General features: G+C 35.6%; 2 protein-coding genes across 2 annotated transcripts in view; one reads left to right on the forward strand and one right to left on the reverse strand.

Annotated features, from left to right (window-relative positions):
- ITGA4 (integrin subunit alpha 4) overlaps nt 1-3162 on the forward strand; it is an 81041-nt gene extending 77879 nt beyond the window's left edge. The window contains exon 28 of the mRNA XM_023212357.3: nt 1-3162. Within this exon, the coding sequence (XP_023068125.1) occupies nt 1-96 (96 nt within the window). The 3' untranslated portion in view covers nt 97-3162.
- The window catches only part of CERKL (ceramide kinase like), a 26146-nt gene continuing 6808 nt past the window's right edge, over nt 2654-21991 (reverse strand). The window contains exons 2-10 of the mRNA XM_026454296.2: nt 21288-21430; nt 14095-14169; nt 13162-13339; nt 13025-13084; nt 12283-12308; nt 12079-12187; nt 9168-9264; nt 3565-3737; nt 2654-2735 (exon numbers count right to left, since the gene is read on the reverse strand). Coding sequence (XP_026310081.2) covers nt 2654-2735; nt 3565-3737; nt 9168-9264; nt 12079-12187; nt 12283-12308; nt 13025-13084; nt 13162-13339; nt 14095-14169; nt 21288-21430 — 943 coding nt within the window. The remainder of the gene's footprint in view (nt 2736-3564; nt 3738-9167; nt 9265-12078; nt 12188-12282; nt 12309-13024; nt 13085-13161; nt 13340-14094; nt 14170-21287; nt 21431-21991) is intronic.

Raw genomic sequence — 21991 nt, forward strand, 5'->3', positions numbered from 1 at the left:
GCCGGCTTCTTTAAAAGACAATACAAATCTATCCTACAAGAAGAAAACAGAAGAGACAGTTGGAGTTACATCAACAGTAAAAGCAATGATGATTAAGGACTTCTTTCAAATTGAGAGAATGGAAAACAGACTCAGGTTGTAGTAAAGAAATTTAAGACACTGTTTACAAGAAAAAATGAATTTTGTTCGGACTTCTTTTACTCATGATCTTGTGACATATTATGTCTTCATGCAAGGGGAAAATCTCAGCAGTGATTACTCTTTGAGAAAGAAGAACTGCATAGGTAATAATACAACCGAAGAGAATCTCTCAGCTTTCAAATGGGTAGAGAAACACTAAAGCATTCAGTTTATTCAAGAAAAGTAAATCCTTGAGGATATCTTGAAATGAAAGTATAACTGAGTTAAATCATACTGGAGAAGTTGGAGAAGTCTTAGACTTGAAATTCTACTTACCATATGTGCTTGCCTCGGTAAAATGAACCCCGCTGGGTAGGCAGAGGTTCATTTCAAATACATCTTCGAGACTTGTTCAAAATATGTTCTTTAAAAATATAATTTTTTTAGAGAGCTATTCCCAAATTTTCTAATGAGTGGAAGTGGACCATTATCACTTTAAAGCCCTTTATTTATAATACATTTCCTACGGGTTTTGTTTTTTTAGCAGACTATGATTATAGGCCTAATGGGCAAACTTCAGACTGAACATGTACACTGGTTTGAGCTTAATGAAATGACTTCTGGATAATTATTTTTATACAGCTATGGATTTCCCCATCTTTCTGTATATATACACATGTGTTTGTTTAGGTATATATTTACACACGTTATCAAGCATACCCAGGAGTAAACAGTTAAGAACCATCTTCAAATCTTTTGTTATAAAATATTCGAATTTATATTCTGAAACAAAAGGTTGTGTGAGTGTTGCACTTTAGCTGATATACACTGATTTTAAAAATATGGAAACCATACCTCACTAATAACTTTAAACTCAAAGCTGTGCAAAGACTAGAGGGCCTATACTTCATACATATCATGTACTGTGTAAAATATTGACTATCACACAAATATTTGCTTGGATGTAATTCTTTGTTACTCTTTACAAATGTAAATGTTCCTTTGCATGGAAATGAAGAAACAAAATTCATAAATTTAGCTGAAAGATACTGGTTCAGTTTGTATACAGTGAATATAAAATTTTCATAAAATGTTAAGTGACAGTTCATATTATATGAGGTTATATTTTAAATGAAATAACTTTCTGGATTTTAATTTCTTTAAATACCTTTTTTATTTGCAAATACAGTCAATCATTTTTGTAATATTTATTTTATGCTTATGATAGATAATTGCAGAATATAATTTTATCTGATTCTGTCTTCATAAGAGAGCTGTGGCCGAATTTTCAACATCCATTATAGGAAGTGATCAAAGTAGAGGGCAATTTGGAAAAACAATTCTGGAAAAGATTTCTTTATGTGAAGTCCCTGCCACTAGCCAGTCATCCTAATTGATGAAAGTTATCTGTTCACAGGCCTGCAGTGATGGTGAGGAATGTTCTGAGATTTGTAAAGGGATTTGAGTAGTGAAACGCAAGCACAAAACCTCCTGAACCCAGAATGTGTATACACAGGAATAAACTTTTACGTATTTTTTAAAAACTTTGTATCATTATAAGAAGTCTAGTCATTCTTTCAGGAGAATATCTAGGATCACAGATGAAAAATGTAAGCCCCGATTTAGAAGTGTCTTCTCCAGGATGGTCACTAAGGAAATTTAAATTTGGTTCTTTCCTACTCAGAAACAACTTTATCTTTCAGGTTATTTGAGCACAGTAAAAGCAGAGTACTATGATTGTCCAACACAGGCCTCTAAGATACAAGAGGAACACAATTACATATGGGGCTAGGTTTTGCCCAGTTCAAAATATGTTATCAACTTGGTTACCTGTATGATGAATTTTAAAACCCTACCACTTTAAGAAGACAGGGATGGGTTATTCTTTTTTGGCAAACTATGTGATTTTGAAATTTAACTGCTCTGTATTAGGGAGCAGTAAAATCAAGGTAGACTTATGAAATCTGTATTATGTTTATACCAGAATATAGGAAATTTAACATAATCCTGAAAAATAAAAGAATCCAAATTATTTAGGTTAAATATTGATGTACTATGATGGTTGCAAAATTTTCTGTGTGTCCAACAAACACATTGTAAAAACCAGAATTTGAATCGGTATTTCATCTTGACTTTTAAAGCCCTACAGACTAATTGTTAGTAACATCGAAAATAGCAATTTATATTAGAATATCTGTTTAAAAAACAGGCATCCCCAATTGGCCACACAGCGGAAAGTTAGAGCAATGGAGCATTACTGAGGTTCTCCTCCTGTCAGATCAGCAGCAGCATTAGATTCTCATAGAAGTACGAACCCTATTGTGAACTGGTATGTGAGGGATCTAGGGTGCCATATTCCTTATGAGACTCTAATGCCTGATGATCTGAGTTGGAACGGTTTCATCCTGAAACCATTCCCCCATCCATGGAAAAATTATCTTCTATGAAACTGGTCCCCAAAAGGGTGGGGACCACAGGTTTAAAGCATGGCCATATTTCTTTTTATATTAAAATTCTAGTTTGCACATTTCTTTTAGAAACAATTACTTGTTACTTTGGAATCATTTATTTCTTCCATGCTTCCTCCATAAAGACTGATAAGTCTTGGATGCAATCTGTAAAGAAAACACATGTATAATTCGTTATTTCATCAACTTATTTTGTTATTTTTCACACATACACCTAATAAGTATGGTACACAATGCCAAATACAAATTCATAACATAGCATTCACAAGAGCTGTCATGTAGAAAACACGGCTGTAATCTAGAAAACTGAGGTCTGAAAAATCAACAACAGTAATAACTGACTTCCTTGATTGTCTAATGTTCTCCATTGCCTCTTTTAAAACAGTCAGTCATGCCTCTAGAACACCCATGTCTAGTGGGCACCCCTGCATGCTAACCACTGAGTGTCACAATGCCTACCAAGGATGAGTTTGTAGGTTCCTAAACCTGTTTATACCAGTTGCTATATAAAATTGTTCCAAAGGGAAGTTGAATGCTTTGTAAAGGCCTAATAAAAGCAAATTGCTGAACAAAACGTGTTACAGTAATTATGAGTGAGAGGAAACTAAGATGGGAAGATTAAAATCTAACACTTGACTACTCAGATGGCTCCACTAAAAGGTTTAAGATCTTGATCCATTTTTAAAAATCCAAAATGGAAGTTGTAGACATTATCTGTAGTTTATGCACAACAATAAATTAGAAAGACAATGTAGACATGCATAACCACGCTGTACAAAACAGTTGGTGAATAAATGTAAGGTTACTTTTTATTTATTGAAATCTGTGCATGTCTCTTCATGCTTCCCTGATTTACTGATTTTTTAAAAACTAACCGACTGCCTGCTTTGATAATTCAGAGAAGACAGCTTTCATTGTACCATTAGATTTACGTTTACTGGTTGACATATAAAGCGGTGAAATAATTAAGACTTACCTAATATGGACCTCTGATGCAACTTCCATTAAATCACCATCTACGTTCCAAGGGAAACAATTTTCTGAAGCAGTTTCATCCTCCTCCTCCTCTGGATTATATCCACCAGTATTATTCCTTGGATGAACTTTTACTTCCTCAACAGTGTAAGTCTCAACAAATGGAAAATTGAACTAAAAATAAATACAAATAATCATTAGTTTAGCTACTAACACAAAGTTCACCGTGCCCTCTCTCACAAGTAAATATCAACACGTATGCTGACATTTTAATAGCTTTGAGACTACGAGCAGGGATCTCCAATTTCTTTTTGGAAGAAGGAATCTCTTATCCGAAGCCTTTTGGGTTTAGATCTAGCACCTAGAAATCTTGTTTTATGACAAATAGTACATATCTGTGAGAAATTGCACATAATAATGATACTGTAATTTTTCAATTAAAGATAATATTTAATGCTGGCCTGTAGATACAGAAGATGTATAATCCATTGAGTTTATCAGCTTGTCAATTCGTTTAGCTGACATAAAGCAAACTAGTGCAAGTTTCACACTTGGAATTTAATTTGGAAGAACACAGGTCTAAACCTCTGAAGATAAAATGGGATTATGTCTTCTTTTAAAAGAGAAAGCCAATCAAATACGGATTTTAACAGGTGTTTGCTTGCCCCATTCCTACTTTAACAATGGACACGAACTGCAAGATCACTGTTTACTTACCACTATAGAATGGTGCAAGGTAAATTTCTACTTGCGTTTTTTTCTTGTTTGCCTAAGGAAACTATACTGAAAAAGCACTATGTATTTTCTCAAATAATTAAGAAAATATAGCCAAGTAACTTTAGCAGAAATGGGTAACTACTCATTTCAGTTTTCAGATAAATGACATGAGATATATTCCTAATTAAACACCATCTACATAGTTTTTCCTCTTTTCCACATATAAACCTCAATGCAACACATAGTTTTAAAAGTTGATAGAAAACTAGCATTTTCCCCAACACCCATATTTTACATATGTAGATACCAAGGTCCAGCTGACTTTCCGGTTTATACTGTAAACACAGTTAAACAGTACATGATATCATGGCATCAGCTGCTGTGACTGAGGTTCAGAACTAGAGGGCCCCAAGCAAAATTGTTTGACAGTAACTGCATTAGATCTCTCACCTTGGGTATAAAGCCTTGGCTACATGCCTCATCCTTGTAGAATCATCTACATAATCATTCATGTTAGAGTGTGTTAAATGAATTATCAACAACTGCCTGTTATGGGCTAAATTACATTTCCCTCCCCCATCCCAACTATGTTCAAGTCCTAACCCATGGTGCCTGTGAATGTCACCTGTTTAGAAGCAGGGTCTTTGCAGGTAGAATCAACTTAAGATGAGGTCATTAGGGTGAGCCCTAATCCAATATGCTTGATGTCTTTATGAGAGAAGAATACCAAGGATGGCAGAGTAAGAGACTGGAGTGATGCAGCTGTAAGCCAAGGAATGCCAAGAATTGACAGCCACCACCAGTAAGTCTATTATCTTAAATCATCAGTTGTCATGTGCACACCTCACAAAATGAAGATCTAGCCATCCTTCAAATGCTTTAACTGTGAAGCCACAGACATTGTTAAGTGGGACTTTAGGGAGCTAAGAGCTGAGTATCCTGTGTGAGGGTATGTTTGGGGCATGGGGAGGAGAAGTGAGCAGTTACAATTGTGATACACAGAAGTGCCAATTATGGTGCAAGCGTGAAGTTCAATGCAGGAAACAAGAGGAGGCAAACAGTCTATGGATGTTGGGAAAGCTTCCCATTTGAATTGAGCCTTAAAGAACACAGAATATTTAGCCTGGAGAAGAAGGTCTGGAGAGAGAAAGCATTTACAAAACTAGAGGCAAACCATGGTCAAGCAACTACACAGAATTCAGTGTGATTCCTAGGTGCTCAATCACGTCCCTTGGCCCTCACATTCCTGTATTGAAATTCTCGCCCTCTATACCTCAGAATATAACTGTATTTGGAGATAAGATCTTTAAAGAGGTGATTAAGCTAAAATGATGTCTTCAGGCCCTCATCCAATACGACTGGTGTCCTTATAAGAGGAGGAAATTTGGACATAGGAAAAGGCATCGGGGATGAACAGAGGAAAGACCACTCACTTGTGGGTTCAGTGAGAAAGCAGCCGTGTGCCAGCCAGAGACAGAAGACTCGGGACAAACCAAACCCGCTGACATCATCTTGCAGCTCTAGCTTCTGGAACCACGAAAGAAATACATTGGTATGTTTAAGCCATCTTTTCTATGGTATTTGTGATGGCAACCTTAGTCAATGAATAAAATGCCAAAACACTGGGAATGTGGTAGAGGGTGTTAATAAGAGACAGGGTTGCAACACAGGCAGGGACCTGGATACAAAGGCCGTGTACTCCAGACTGAGGAAATTCCATATTATTCTGGCAACAAGAGTAAGGCACTGAAGAATTAAGCAGGAGAGAGATCAAATGTGTGTCTTAGAAAAAAGTTTCTCTAAAAGGAGGTATGGAAGACAAGACCAGAGAACCTGAAGGCCAAAAGGAGGCTACTGTAAGCAAGAAAGGATTAAAGTTTGAATTAAGGTGAGGGAGAAATTTTAAAAACATTTAAGAGGAGACCAACAGAACAAGTTAGGGGACTGGTAGTGAGGAATGAGGAAGAAGGAACAATCCAGGGTAACTTGGATGGGTAGAAAGTGGTGCCATTGACCCGCACAGAGCAACACAGAAGGAACAACTTTAGGGGAAAAGATAAGGTCAGCCGTAGACATGTTGGCCTCCAGATGCCGGTGAGTTTCAGAACCTCTGTGGCATACAAGAAGACAGAGGTTCTGCAGATAAGATGAGATGACAGAACCCTTGGGAGTATATGATGTTTGGATAGTTCAAAAGTCAGGGGCAATGAGGCCATCCAGGAGAGGATATCCTAAGAAGATGGGAGCGCTGTAAACAAATCCCAGGGGAAGCACTCACATTTAAGGTTTTAAACTCCCTACCAAAAATGGTCACAATGAAAGAGAAAAGTGTGGACAGTGAGAAGGGGAGCAAAGCAATAGGATGGAGCTGCAAGGACTTTGAAGGGTAGTGTTCACCCTCTATCTAATTTTACACAGAGATGGGGAAAGAACAGGAGCCACTCTGCACATGGTGGTTTCAATCTGTTTTATAGTGTTATACAGTAACACTCGCTTATTCAACCTGGTAAACATGGTTCAGAGAAGCTGATGCTACTCTTCTTAAACTGAATTGTCACATTTTCCTTCCTGAATACCAGCACTGCTATGAATTATGCAGCAGATATGATTTTTACATAGATCTGATTTTCATAATCTTACAAAATTTATATAAATTCACATTTTTAATGTCACCATGAAGGAAAGAGCCTAAATACACACACCTGTGTAGATAATTAACAAATCAAATTAACATTGCTTGAAAGCAGTCACCCTGGGAATCAATCTAATTATTCTTACTATATACACTATGCAAAATATTTTAGAATTATTTGCAAAAAAAAAAAAAAAATAGCATGGATTTTAATTTTTGAAAGTTGATAAATAAATCAGAGTTAAGGCCAGTGAATCACACACAGGCAACTGTTTCTTGTGTCAAAAGCAAGATATGCCTGGTAGAGTACATGAGGAAATATGATAAATCCTGCATCATAATATCTCTTTTAGAAAGCATCTTCCTATCGACACAGATTTGTATTATTTTCTGTATGTCTGTCTTTATGTGTAAGGGAACCACTGCTTTTAAAATCAGAAGAAAGGTATATTGATTTAAAAAAAAAAAAAAAAAGACTGTTTACAAAACTTGCCTGAGAGTCTTGCCCCATGGGCAATTTCAAAAGAGACCTTCCATAAACAGTTTGTGCAACATACACCTCCCCAAAATAAATACAGAACTTCTCAGGGGTACATTAATAGGTTAAGACGATTTAAGTTCTCAAATAGGGGTACATGAATGAGGTTAATAGTCACTTAACTTCTCATTTATGTAATAAAAAAGGATTTGGAAAAACTTCTCCCAATGTAATGATACTTATCCTGAGGAACATGGAATTTTTGAGTGCTTAAAATCATTTTCTTGTTTCTATTTTCTGACTTAAAAACAGCAATGAATATATAGTGCTTTGGGTTTTTAAAAATTTGATTTTAATGTTTAGAAATTTAGTAAAATGTGAAAATGCATACATTCCTTTGAAAAATCAATAAGTCTCCATATTCCACCCAAACACATACATAAAGTTGTTACGCAGGCTCACAACCTACATTATCTCTGCTGATCTACTTTGACATATAAGGAAGTGGGACTGTATCTAATTTTTTTATGATTTACGTTCCTAAGCAGCCCAATTAGTTGTTCAATACATGAGGATCAAATAATGTTATAGACAGAAGATCAAACTTCATGAAGATGACCTAAGAAAGTTTGAAAATATAATGAGGCAAAAATGGAGAGACTTGTAATGGCTATGGTACATAAGCAAGGTTCAGCTGCCAGTCATTGGCTGAGTTTACTCTCCTCCTCCTCCTCCCATCTTGTGCTCTCCCAACTATATCCAAGCACCATTTCATAACTTTAAAAATGTGTGGGCCAGGTGTGGTGGCTCACGCCTGTAATCCCAGCACTTTGGGAGGCCAAGATGGGCAGATCACAAGGTCAGGACTTTCAAGACCAACCTGACCAACATAGTGAAACCCCGTCTCTACTAAAAATATAAAAATTAGCTGGGCGTGGTGGCATGAGCCTGTAATCCCAGCTACTCAGGAGGCTGAGGCAGGAGAATCACTTGAACCCGGGAGCTGGAGGTTGCAGTGAGCCAAGATCATGCCATGGCAGTCCAGCCTGGGCAACACAGTGAGGCTCTATCTCAAAAAAAACAAAAAAAAGTATGAAACTATATGGTTTTACAACCATACCTATGTACTTGAAAGACTCACAATTTCAGAAATTCACATATTTCTAGGATAATTTTCCTAATAATCAGGTCAAAATATCTGCCAAAATAATATGGCTTGTAATAGTTACTGTTTCTTTTTAAAGCAAATCACTTAAGTGGAAATACATATCTTCACACATCCTCATTTTGAATGAATATTTATATAAAAGTCTTATTTTTAAATACATATCTACAGATCTATTTCAATCAATGAGCATAGGCAGATACGCAAACAAATGTCAGGAAGATCTAAAGATCATAACTTTAGAAAGTCTGCTGCCATAATATAAAGAAGGCTACACTCCCAAATTTCACTTCTTTTCATTCTGAAGAACAGCCTGAGTATGTAATTTTATCTTTAATTTATTTCACATTGCAAGATAACACTACATTTCCTATTTTATCTTTGTGGTTATATATACATAACCACTAATTCATCATTCAAAAAAGGCCAATCTATATTAATACTGGTGGATGCTTTTCAAAATTTGGATGAAACAGATTGGAAAAAAAGTTTAATATAGTCAGAAGAAAATAAAACCTTCTTATGAGGCAGGACTCGATGTCAACTCTTGTAGCATCTTCTTCTACATGATTAATAGCTTTACAAATAAGTAACAAAAAGAATTTACTATACCTGATTTTTTACACTGGCATATCTTTTCAGGTGTTTTATAAATTCTGGCCGAGAAGTGTTTCGGGCAATTATAAGAGCCATACTTCCATTATTTAATCTGAAATTAAATATTTCTATTAGACATTAAGAAGTTTACTGAGAGATTATACCAAAAATTATGACACACTGTTCCTGATAACAAGAATACTGTTTATTGAAAGTATTGGACAAGATAGATAAATCACCATGTTACATTTACCTAAAATTCATAAACCGTATCTTGCTATTATTTTTTAAATGATGCAGGCTTTCAGATGAGTTTTATTAAATCATTGGCTTCCTTCTCAATAAGCTCTTACATTACAGCATTTTACAAAACAAACCATCAAGCTTCCTACTCACATATCAAGACATAATTTAAAATACAATGTAATTAGAAACTCTAAATGTGAAACTATGTTGTTAAAAGTTATATTATAGAATAGTTAATATGCACAAATGGTGTAACAAATAGCTCAACATTTTCTAAAATCTACAGTGTGATTTAAATATTTATTTATGGACAGAAGGTCTAAGTGACATAGGAAATGAAATAAATCAAAGTGTCCTTTGGATGGATGAAATGGAGTGAACAAATGCTGCCACACATGTTCAGTTAAATGACTGAACATTTTAATCTTGCATAACTGTTCCATCCAATATATGAGACTGAAAATTCAGAGGTGTGATTTAGTGCCAAAACAGCCACTTGCAAATGCATCAAGCTATAGAAGGCAGTTTGCAGAAATACATACAAATGACTTCTAGCTTGATTTCAGTGCAAACATGAAGTTAATCTAACAACAAAATTAAAAAAGAGCTCTTAGTGTCTTATGGAAGCTCAGGTCAGAGCTGTAAGGGACCTTAGAGATTATCTCACCATTCACTCATTTCATGTAGAAGGAAAAGACAACTCCAAGTTTCAGTGATTTGTTCAAAGGCACACAGAGAAAAAATGGTCATCAGCACCAATACTCCAGGTGCTCAGCACTCTTTTCTTCATGCTGCTTCTTCCCAATTAAAAATAAACAGCACCAAAACATCCATGGTAGTGTTACTGTGCATCTTTTTTTTTAATTGCTTAATTTTATAAACATTAAAAGCATTATCCTATGCCTGCTTTGCAATCTTTTCTTGAAATAGAAACACAACATACATGGCTGACACTGCTTTAAATGTCTCACATCTATGAACATATTTAATCTTAGAATACTTAGAATACAAGAATATTAGTTCCTATTGGCAATTTGCACTGAGATACTTTAACATAAATTTTTATTTATCATGGTGGGGGAAAAAGCAGAAAATGAAATCTCCTGTTCAATCATCCTGAATCATCAGAAGCTACATCTCTGAAAAATCTCTGGTCAAATGAGTCTTGATCGAAAGGCCTTTGCAAAGATGGCATGTTGTGATTATAAACCACAGAAGAAATCTCTAATTAGTCATCCTTCTCTGAAAAATTCATCAATACTGATTAAGCCTGGAAAGTCAACAGTGGAATTCTAGTCAAGCTGAACATTTACGGAATGGCTTTGAAGGAGCTATGAATCAATTGCTTCCAGAAGACGTCTACCCTCCCAAGAAGGTCCTTGAACAAGCAGGGTTAGATAAACATTGTCTCAAGTCCTGCCAAACATAGCTCCTTGGTCAGCTAGCCACGTCTTCAAGTTTAGTCAGGGAAACTACATTACAAAAGCACACAGCTATCTAGGATTTCTGAGGGTGTGGGGGAAAACCACCAGGCTCAATTTCTAAATCACACAAGGTTCAAAATACTCCTTTCAAGTTTTAGCACTAGATGTAATTAATGAGGACCTTGCCATCTGGGTTTTCAATATCCAAGTTTGCAGTTTCTCTGTTTTCTTTTCTAACTTCGAATATTTCCCTGTTTATTGGCTATATTTCACAACACACATGATCCTTTCTCCTACGCTCTACAGAATTGGATTTAGGAAAGAAATATTTTCAGCCCCATAATGGACAGCTGCTTAAGAAGAATGTGCAAGAGAAGGAACGTCTATATCCTATGGATAAAAAGATATATATAAGATGTCTCATATTTCATTCAATTGAAAATGTGGGCAGGAGATTGATATGCGCTACTATTCACATTAAATAGAACGGAAATGTTTCTTTTGACTAAAGGTATCTGATATGGTTTGGCTCTGTGTTCCCACCCAAATCTCATCTTGTAGCTCCCATAATTCGCATGTGTTGTGGGAGGGACCTGGTGGGAGATAATTGAATCATGGGGTGGGTCTTTCCTGTGCTGTTCTCATGGTAATGAATAAAAGTCTCATGAGATCAGATGGCTTTAAAAATAGGAATTTCCCTGCATAAGCTCTCGTCTGCTGCCATGTGAGATGTGCCTTTCATCTTCCACCATGATTGTGGGGCCTCCCCAGCAACATGGAACTGTAAGCCCATCAAACCTCTTTCTTTTGTAAATTACCTAGTCTCAGGTATGTCTTTATCAGCAGCATGAAAACAGACTAATACAGTATCAAATATACATTTATGTGATTTTTCATGCTAAGGATGTTTATGTTTGCATTAAAGTTGGAAAGCAAAGACATTCATAAGAAATATCAGTATTTAATATAATGTTCTCCACAACTAAATGAATAAATCAAGCAAAGTAGGCATAAAATTCTATCAGTAAAACTTAGGAAATATTTTAGCCTCAGTGACCTTAAATAGTCAATGATTATCTGCTAATTATTCCAGTTCAACAATTGTTCTCAACCAACTGTGACGACAAATCCCTTAGACTCTCTAATATACAAAGATAAACTACCTGTTAAGTTTCAGGCTAACAGTTAATTGGATATCCTGGAAAAAAATGATCTATAAGAAATGTATCAACAATTCAATAAAAATGCTTACTAACCTGGTATTAGGTGCCAAGCCTCTAGGTGCCACTGAACACAGGCAAGGAATTGCCATAATGCTGACATTCAAGAACTGACCCTGGATCATTTGCCATTGATCATTACAGTCTACAGGTAATGAGAGTGATTGGTTATTTTCCCTCACCAGAGCAAAATGTCAACAGAACCTGGCACAGTTCTCAAGGAGATACTTTTGTACTCACCAGATTTGGGAGATCCCTGTGCCCTCCTAAAAGAAAGAAAAAACAAAGATATAAAACAGGTAATGCGCGCGCGCACACACACAAATCTATTAAATATGAGAAAATTAGGGAACTCATCATTACATATGTTACTTTCTTTGATTAGATAGTAAATAAAAACGTACAATTTTGTTGCTGCCAACATAATGTGTTGATTCATTTAAAGATAAACTAGTATTATAAGGAACAATAATTTACTATTTCTTTAAAGACTATAACCCTTCTTTAATATGGCTTTAATATTTATATTACACACTAGACCAAAATTATCATGAGGGACAAAAGTATGTGTTTTGTTCATTTTTTGATGCATTGTTGTATTCAAAGTGCCTGGCATATAGTGGGCACTCAATAAATAGCAAAAGAAAAGGGAAAAGGAAAGAAAGGGAAAAAGGAAAAGAAGGAAATGAAAAAGGAAAAAAAATAAACGAAAGAAAAGGAAAAGGAAGGGAAAAAGAGAAGGGAAGCAGGGAGGGAGGGAGGGACAGAGAGGGAAGGAAGGGAGGAAAGAAAGAAGGAAGAAGAGAAAAAGGCTGAGCAAGTGGTTGTTTACTAGGACCTGTGAGAGTCTGTGATTCTATATACTCTACTACTGTGTTAGAAAAATAACCAAAAATCCTAAGTCTGATCAATTGTTTGTCAGAACGTTTTATGCTTTAAAGAAAGATACAGGTTATCTGCATTACATTGAGTTTTTACCTACCTTTCTTGCACATCATCAGAGCTGTTAAATGGTAAAAATGATATTTCACAGTCTTCTGCCCTAAAATATAATGAAATTTGTTATTAACAGTCATTGAACCTGAGATACAAAATTATTGGCTTAAGAAAAAGACTTACTTAAGTTTTGCCAGTGCCTTAACAACAGCAAAATCTCTCCGTTGGTTAGGGGACATCCATCGATATTTTTCTGCCAGAGCCAAAGTTCTTCCACCAAAGCCAAACATGGCTGAGAACCCAAAGCGAAGAAGCTTGCCAGCGGTGCTGAAGGTGCAGACATCCACCAGCTGTACATGCCCTTGAATATTATATTAAATATTAGTCAGTGAGGACAGGACTTGTATCAAAACAGCAAATATGAGAGAGCATATTTATTGGCTTATAGAAGAATATCCCAAGGTATGGTAGACCATGAACATCCTTTCTCTTCAGTTCCCTTTATCTATAACTACAACAATGACCATTTTTAACTTGTTCAGGTGCTACTGAAGAAACAGAGTACTAAATTTTTCAGCTTATTGCTATTTCTATGAAACATGGTCAAAGAAATGAAGTTAAAATAGATGGGCAAGGTAAACTTAGATTTTGCAGTAGTTTGGTATTACATACACCTGAGCTTATATGCTTTCTACTAATTGGCATAATAAAATATCTATAGACATACACTGGCTGAAATTTATTTTCTGATATGTTTTTTGGCTAATAACATAATCCTAGTCCTAGAATCTTGGTACAGTCCTACATCAGTGTTGGATATACTTAAGGAGTATGCATTAATTTTCTTCATCTAGTTATAAAATTATTTTGAGCACACTACATTTTTTTCTATAGAGATTATAGTAAAACTTAGTTTACTACTCTTTACAAAGCAAGTATTTTGAAAAGACAGGCAGTCCACATAGTAAAGCACTACTTTTTTATTTTTCAAACATTTCTCTACTTTGAGAGACAAAGAACCTGCCTTTCCTTAAAGTCTGATGGAAATAAGATAGCCTTCCTCATATAAATCAAAATTTCCTTATAAAACGTGAACTGCTTTGGAAGAATTCTTACCCATTATAATGTGCAACGTTGCAGTTATCACATGAGGAACTCCATGAAGAGAATGTGCCAGTACATTGGTAGATCCTGCCAAAGCAATTTTAAAACATGCACTATCAGGGTAGAATGTGTTCAATTAACATTTGCTCTTACTTTATATAGATGTCATTCTACAATGTTCAGATGAAAAATAAATGAGAATTTATAAAATCAGAAAAGCTAATGTGAATATTAGAAGTTCTTATTCACACTATAGATGCACATCAAATGTCTACACAATTATTTGAATATTTAAATTACTTAGGAATTTAAAAATAGTTTATAGTAACCGCTTACAGCTTTTTTGATCACGAATGTCTATTTTCTACCTCCAAATGCTAGCTATATCAAAGCCCACTCCATCCAACCTTAATGAATGGGTTTTTAGCTTCAATGCCAAAATGAGGATCAACAGCCAAAGGATGCCTCTGGGGAGCAGAGACAAATGCATACATAAATAAGAGAGAAAATAATCCAAATAATAACTCAGAAAAATAAAATAAATACAAGCTACAAAAAATATGCTCTAATACATTTAATGAGTCTTAGAGGTAAGCTCTTAGCCAAATGAGAATCCCGTTATCTGACAAATGTCTCCTACATTGAAGAAAATGTTTAATTCCATTGTATTTTCCATGTATGAAGATTTGTATTTGAAACATTATGATTTCTGATTTTCATGATTATTAGAATTTAAGACACCTGGATTTTCCCACCAGTCCACAGAGGCAAAGAGCTCCCCAAGTCAAGCCCCTTTAATGTTTATGTGTGACTGAAATCTGAGATACAGGGGACAATGCCAGCTAGCCCCTCCCATTCCCGGGAGGCTAAAGAGAATTTAAAATTATTAAGAACAGAATGAATACAGCTACAATTTTTCTTGAATTAAAGAATATAACAAGTCCAATAATAGCCAAGAGCTGTGAAAGCATGGATGTGGTGTGTTCCGGTTATCAAGGCAAAGACCAGGCCTCTGGATTTTGCTAATCAGAAGCATTTCTATGTGATCATACATAATTGCTTCCATTTGTGTTACTTTGAACTGATATGTACTTGGGTTACTAAATTGGAGCAGCTGAGGCAGCTTAGCCATTATCAACCAAGAGGTCATTAAAATCATAATTTTTTAGGTAACTAAGAATAAACATATTTAATCATTAATAATAAATAAGCACAATTACTTTTAGTAATACCAATGCAAAGAAAATTTTATTGTAATGAACTGGCAAACTGGTTCCAACTGATTCACCAAAAGGCAAGTTATGCCGTGACCCTTGTTACTCAAAATATGGCCTCCTGTCAAGCAGGAATGACAGTACTTGAGTGCTTATTAAAATGACTCGCATGAGTTGAGAAACAATGTCTTGTACCTCAAGAAGACATTAATGCCCATTCTCACCACTCTCATTAAAATAGTACTAGAAGTTCTAGCCAGAGCAATTAGGCAAGAGAAATAAATAAAAGGCTTCCAAATCATAAAGACGGAAGCTAAATTGCCTTTGTTTGTAGGCACCATCTTATTTAGGAAACCCGAAAGGCTCCATGAATGGTCAGAGCTAATAAACAAACTCAGTTAAGTTGCAAGACACAAAATCAACATGCAAAAATCAGTAGCATTTCTGTACACTTACAACTATCTGAAAAAGAAATCAAGAAAACAATCTCTGCACAGCAAAAGAAACTATCATCAGAGTGAACAGGCAACCTACAGAATGGGAGAAAAATTGTGCGATGTACCCATCTGACAAAGGTCTAACATCCAGAATCTATAAGGAACTTAAACATATTTACAAGAAAAAATTCCATCAAAAAGTGGGCAAAGGATATGAACACTTTTCAAAAGAAGACATTTTACGTGGCCAACAAACATATATATACACATACACATATATACATACATACATATAAAAAAGCTAAATATCACTGATCATCAGAGAAATGCAAATCAAAACCACAATGACCATCTCACACCAGTCAGAATGGTGACTATTAAGTCAGGAAACAATAGATGCTGGCAAGGCTGCGGAGAAATAGGAAGACTTTTACACTGTTGGTGTAATGAGATATCTGGGGGGTGGGACCCAAGTCTAAACATAAAAGTTTTATACATCTTATACATATAGCTTGAAGATAATTTTACATAACATTTAAAATATTTTTCTATATGAAACAAAGGTTAGACCGTACTTTGACTGCTACCCATCACATGAGGTATGGAATTTTCCAGTAGTGGCGTCATGCTGGCACTCAAAAATTTCTAATGTTGTAGCATTTTGGATTTTAGGTCTTCAGATTAGGGACAATCAGTTTGTTTATATACACAATGGAATACTATTTGGCATTAAAGAGGTCCTGTCATTTACAACATGCGGATGAACCTGGAGGACATTATGAAATGAGACAGACACAGAAAGACAAATACCACATGATCTTACTTTTATGTAGAATCTGAAAAACTTAAACTCATAAAAGCAAACAGTGAAATGGTGGTAACTGGGGCTAATGGGTGGGAAGGATTGGGGAGATACTGGTCAAGGATATAAACTTTCAGTTAAAAGGAATAAATTCAAGAGATCTGTTATACAACTTGGTGACTATAGTTGATACAGTTAGGCTTTGTGTCCCTACCCAAATCTTATCTTGAATTTTAATCCCCATAATCCCACATGTCAAGGGAGAGACCAGGTAGGAGTAACTGAATCATGGGGGCGGTTTCCCCCATGCTGTTTTTGTAATAGTGAGTTCTCATGAGGTCTGATGGTTTTATAAGGGACTCTTCCCCACTTCACTCAGCATTTCTCCTTCCTGCCACCATGTGAAGAATGTGCCTTGCTGCTTGTTTGCCTTCCACCATGGTTGTAAGTTTCCTGAGGCCTCCTCAGCCATGCTGAACTGTGAGTCAATTAAACCTCTTTCGTTTACAAATTACCCAGTCTTGGGTATCTCCTTATAGCAGCGTGAGAACAGGCTAAATCAATAGTTAAGTAACAATGCATTATATACTTGGAAATTTCTAAGAGAGATTTTAAATGTTCTCAATGTAAAATCAGTATGTGGTCATTATATCAATTTTATGCATGTTTATCTTTATTTAGCCATTTCACAATGTATACATGTTTCAAAACATCACATTGTACACAATAAATACATATAATTTTTGTTCATTTAAAAATAAGGATAATGGGTACTAAAACAGTAATAGAAGTATGAATGAAAGTAAACAAATATTTTTAAAATGTTGCCTCTCAGGCCCCATTCCAGACACACTGAATCAGAGTCTGCAATTTGTCAGATCCCCAGGTGGTTTGTATGCACAGTGACTTGGTGAGAAACTTCTCTGGAATGCATGGTCCAAGCAGCATCATTACCTGGGAGCTTGTTAAAAACATATATTCCTAGGTTCTACCTCCAACTCATGGAATCAGAATGTGTTTGGAGGAGGGAGGACCCACATATCTCTGTTTTAGCAAGTTCACAAGGTGAGTCTATGGACCCTAAGTTTTGAAAACAAGTAGCGTAGAAACCTGTTACTCAGTGGATCTTTATCCAGGCCTTTCCAATGATCTTGTGGCCCTCTACAGCCTGCCCTTTGACCATCTAATTGCTAATAAATCTGGAATGGATTGGGAGAAAAGGAGGAAATAAGTCAATCCATTGTGCTTCCCAATCAGATTTGTGGTAAAGGTTTTGGAGGAGGCCACATAATTAGAGTGAGATATTTAGAATTATCGATGGATCATAGTACTCCATGAAACACATTTCCTCCATTACCATGGTTAATTAGGAGTAGACCATAAAAGCATTCCTCTAGAAAGGCTATTAAAAAACATAATGTAATGTCATGTGCAATAGAGAATGACACATATCATGACTTAAGAAAATATAGACCATTTATTCCCTGTGAGTTTGAAGTATGCTGAGTATGCCCAAGTACAAATTTTCCTTAGAATGCTAGAGATGGCTTTAAAAATTGTTCATGTCCTCTCAGGTTTTGCAACTTTCCTCTAAATTCTGTAGAAGTTGGCAGTGACAACGGACATGACTAGAAGTCAGAAAATTATTTTAGTCATTGACTACTCATTAATCTGAACCTCAGTCTTTAAATGTGGTTGTTGACACTCTGAAGAAAAAAGGAAAGTTTATGAGAAAGCCTATGTAAGATTGCAAAATGATAGCTTATTCTATATTTTGTTGGGATAATCTGAAAGATGGATTACATTTTGTTTCAGGAAACTGTACTCTATTTGAAAAGATGTCTACATGCCAAAAGAACATGCTGCTCACATAAATAACAATGGTGTAAGTTTAATGTTCTCACAAAAGCTATAAATGTTCTACCTCAAGGTAAACATTTTAATTAGCCTGAAAGTTATTTTTCTTAACACTACCAGAAACTTTGCCCACCACTCCCTCCCGAGAGCTGCTAAAATGTTCCAAATACAAAAAGTAAGGACAGAAGTAGCAGTTCATGTAAAGAATTACTGATGAAATACCAGAGAGAAACTATGGAGGCAGAAAAAAAAAAAAAAAAATTGTCCTTGGAAGTGCAAGCAGTTTTGCAGAACAATTAACTTAATTAACCAGACACCATGAATATTCATAAGGCTGTTAATGTCTCCCACATCCAAACAGATAAATGTGATGTAATGACTTCCTAGTCAAGCATATCTAAAATTCTCATGAAAACGGCACCTACACTTTGGTTCTTTGCCTGAAATATCATAGAAATTAACAGTCCCTTGGCAATATTTTATTCTCCTCAAATTAATTGGAAAGCATGAATTTATTTATGCAAACTCTATAGGAATATATGGTTCACAGCCATCAGTATGTGGATTGAGCCTTGTTTTACAACAACTGGATTGCTTTTTTATTTTAATGTCCTCTCAGGCTTTTATCCTCCATTCCCCCTCCCCCTTTAATCAGATTCTCTCAGTATAGTTCCTTAGTACCAGTTCCCATAGCAACAAACACCATTCCTAATGGCCAGCAGTTCAAATACAGGCTTCCCCACATCTGATCCATTTGAGTCTGACCATAATTCAGTGGCTTAGTCTGTTGGCTCAGTGGATTAATTTACTAAACACTCTCCCTCTGGGTGTCTCTCTCCAGGAGGCAAATGGCTTCAAAGGCACACAGTCTCCTCATGTTCAGCTTGAAAACTTCCTGCCTAGTTCTTGTTCCCATTCTCTATCAAAAGCCCTGACTAGGCATAGAGTCCTCATATTAAACATATCCCATACATGACTTTCCCCTCCTATTAGAATTAGAATCCTAGAACTCCTATACAATGACCAGAGTTTTGGCAGCATACTCTGTCTTCTAAACAAGACATGTTAAAATGGCATTACTACAAATATCCAAAGAATACATAAAATGCTCCCCAAATCAGAAATACTCTTAAAAATTATAATAGTGATAAAACTCAATGCTATTCCTTTATAAAATCTGAATTATATACTAAAAACATAAGAATAACCACCAGTTTTTATAGCCAACCACCAAATTTATGTCAAATGCATACCTGTAAGGGACACCCATCTTTCTATTTCTGATGTATGGCAGTCGATGAATGACCTCAGGAATTTAAGTACTAATGAAGTGTCCTAAGCACATCACTTTGCATGGAGGGAAATGGTGGAAAGTTTCCACCATTTTAGTCAGAACTACTAAAGTAAAATAAAAAGGTCAAGAAATAAAATGCCATGAAAAGATGAACCAAAATGCATCATTTTTCTCTCTGAGTCAAAATTATCTTGTTGTCTTCTACTTAGAAACCATTTTAGGTTTTCCTATATACTCTAGAATTATCAGATTATATCTGAATCTCTCTCTCCTTTTAAGTTCTGACTTTTCTGGAAGACTTTACACTCTAAAAGGGCATTTGAATATCTTAGGCTCTGTCAACTTATCAACAATACTAAGTATACTAAAATCCATACTAAATGAATAAAGTTATCAAACTATGAATTTTTCAACCATGTGCATTATTTTCTGTAATAAGGGAAAATATTCTGCTTTTTTTTTTTTAGTGATAATGTGTGACTTTTTAAAATGAATAAATAATTTCCTTCACTATCATTTATTTAAATTATTTGGAATGAGTGACTGTGTAATACAATCAGTTTTTGAATGATGTTTTTGTCTTTTCTGGATCACAGTGTTGCTCTAACGGTTCTCCCTGTCTCTGATCTCTACTTTCTCCTGCCCGCATCCTCTAATCATTCCACACGGTGAGGCAAAATGAATCCTCGAACAAGCTCCAATCAGGTTGCCCCCTTGCTCTGAAACATCCCATTATTCCCTACTGCTTATGGAATACAATTCAGAGCCCTTACTGTGGCATGCAGGAGCCTCCATGGTTGGACCTATTTTGATACCATAATCTTTCATTGAATGGCCTTTTCACTATTCCTCAAACACTCCTGGGTTTTGCCTTTGCTTTATTACTTCTGCAGCCAAGAAAATAACTCATTCTCACCTTTTCAGGCCAGCTCCAACCCATTTTAAGGCCTAATCCAAGTGTCATTTACTATATAAAGTCTTCTTTACATGCATTCACTTAATAGGCTTCACTGAGCATCACTGTGGCATAGTCTATTCTAGATGCTAAAAAATGGCAGTGAGTAGAAAGATTAAAAAGCCTTGCCCTTAAGAATCTCACCCTTCCAAACCTTATCCTCCTTCCAGTCACAAGTAATTTTGGCATTCTCAAGGTTATCTGGTTATACTTCAATTATGCAAGTTACCATATTCACCTCATATGGAATTATAAGCAGCTAGACTGGAGGGGCCCTGTTTTGAAACTTCCTGCTTCGTACTGTGTGATCATTAGATCTTTTTATGGGAAGGGAGAATAATAACCAGTCCATATACTGATGGTTTATCTATATATTAAACCCTTTTCTAACCCAAAGATTAGTACTGCAATAACCTTGTAATAAAGTGAATAATATATCTGTGATCCCTATTCTATAGAGTAGAAAAATAAGGCTCAAAGAGATTAAATGACTTGTAAAAAGTCTCATGTTTGCTAATGGGGACGCCAGAAGTCTGGATCTTTCAAAGTCCGTTCATTAATTCTGTGTTGTGCTGTCTAAGTTAGCAGATAAGAATGGAAAAGAGGGAGAAGGGTCAATTTAATGAATCTGTAGCCACTCCCTTGCCTGCTGGTATTAAGCCAAGTGGAAGCTGTGCTCTGACAGGAATCAGGATTCGGTCTGTTTCCATCCCAGCATTCTTCTGGGCTCTCAGAAGCAAAGCATGGGCTACTTCGCTAGCAGATCCATCTCCACCAACACAGACAACACTAGAAAAATATAAATTAAGCAAAGAAGGCAAAACTTCAATATGATTGGTAATAATTCATGAAATCTAGACTTCAAAATAGTTTACTAATTTGTAGTCTATGTGCATGACTGCTCACATGTACCTTCAAACATGTTAATATGTGTCAATGGGTAAGACACAAATGCTACACAGTTAAGTTTACTTCACAAATATAATAACTAGATAATTCCCCAGACAAAATAGCTTTAAGTGTGTTAAGAGATATGAAAACATTTGAACATGTTAACTCACATCTGACCAGCGTTTTGCTCTGCTAACATCCAAAAGCATACCATTCTCATTTTTTGTTAATAATACTGTCATCTGCAATTCATTTAACTAACATCAGCTAAAGTCATAAAATCCTGCTAATTCTCAATAAAGCTCTGAAAAGACAGATAGCAATAAAAATCATGTAGAATATGAAGCTTTAAGAAACTGCTAATTATCATTAGTATATGGATGTAGTAATTACAAGCCTGACCTGAATTTCATCTCCTTGATATTAGTGCTATATGGTACTTCTAGATTTAATATTATT

This window comes from Piliocolobus tephrosceles, chromosome 11 (genome assembly GCF_002776525.5).
Source record: "Piliocolobus tephrosceles isolate RC106 chromosome 11, ASM277652v3, whole genome shotgun sequence".
Classification (NCBI taxonomy): domain Eukaryota; kingdom Metazoa; phylum Chordata; class Mammalia; order Primates; family Cercopithecidae; genus Piliocolobus; species Piliocolobus tephrosceles.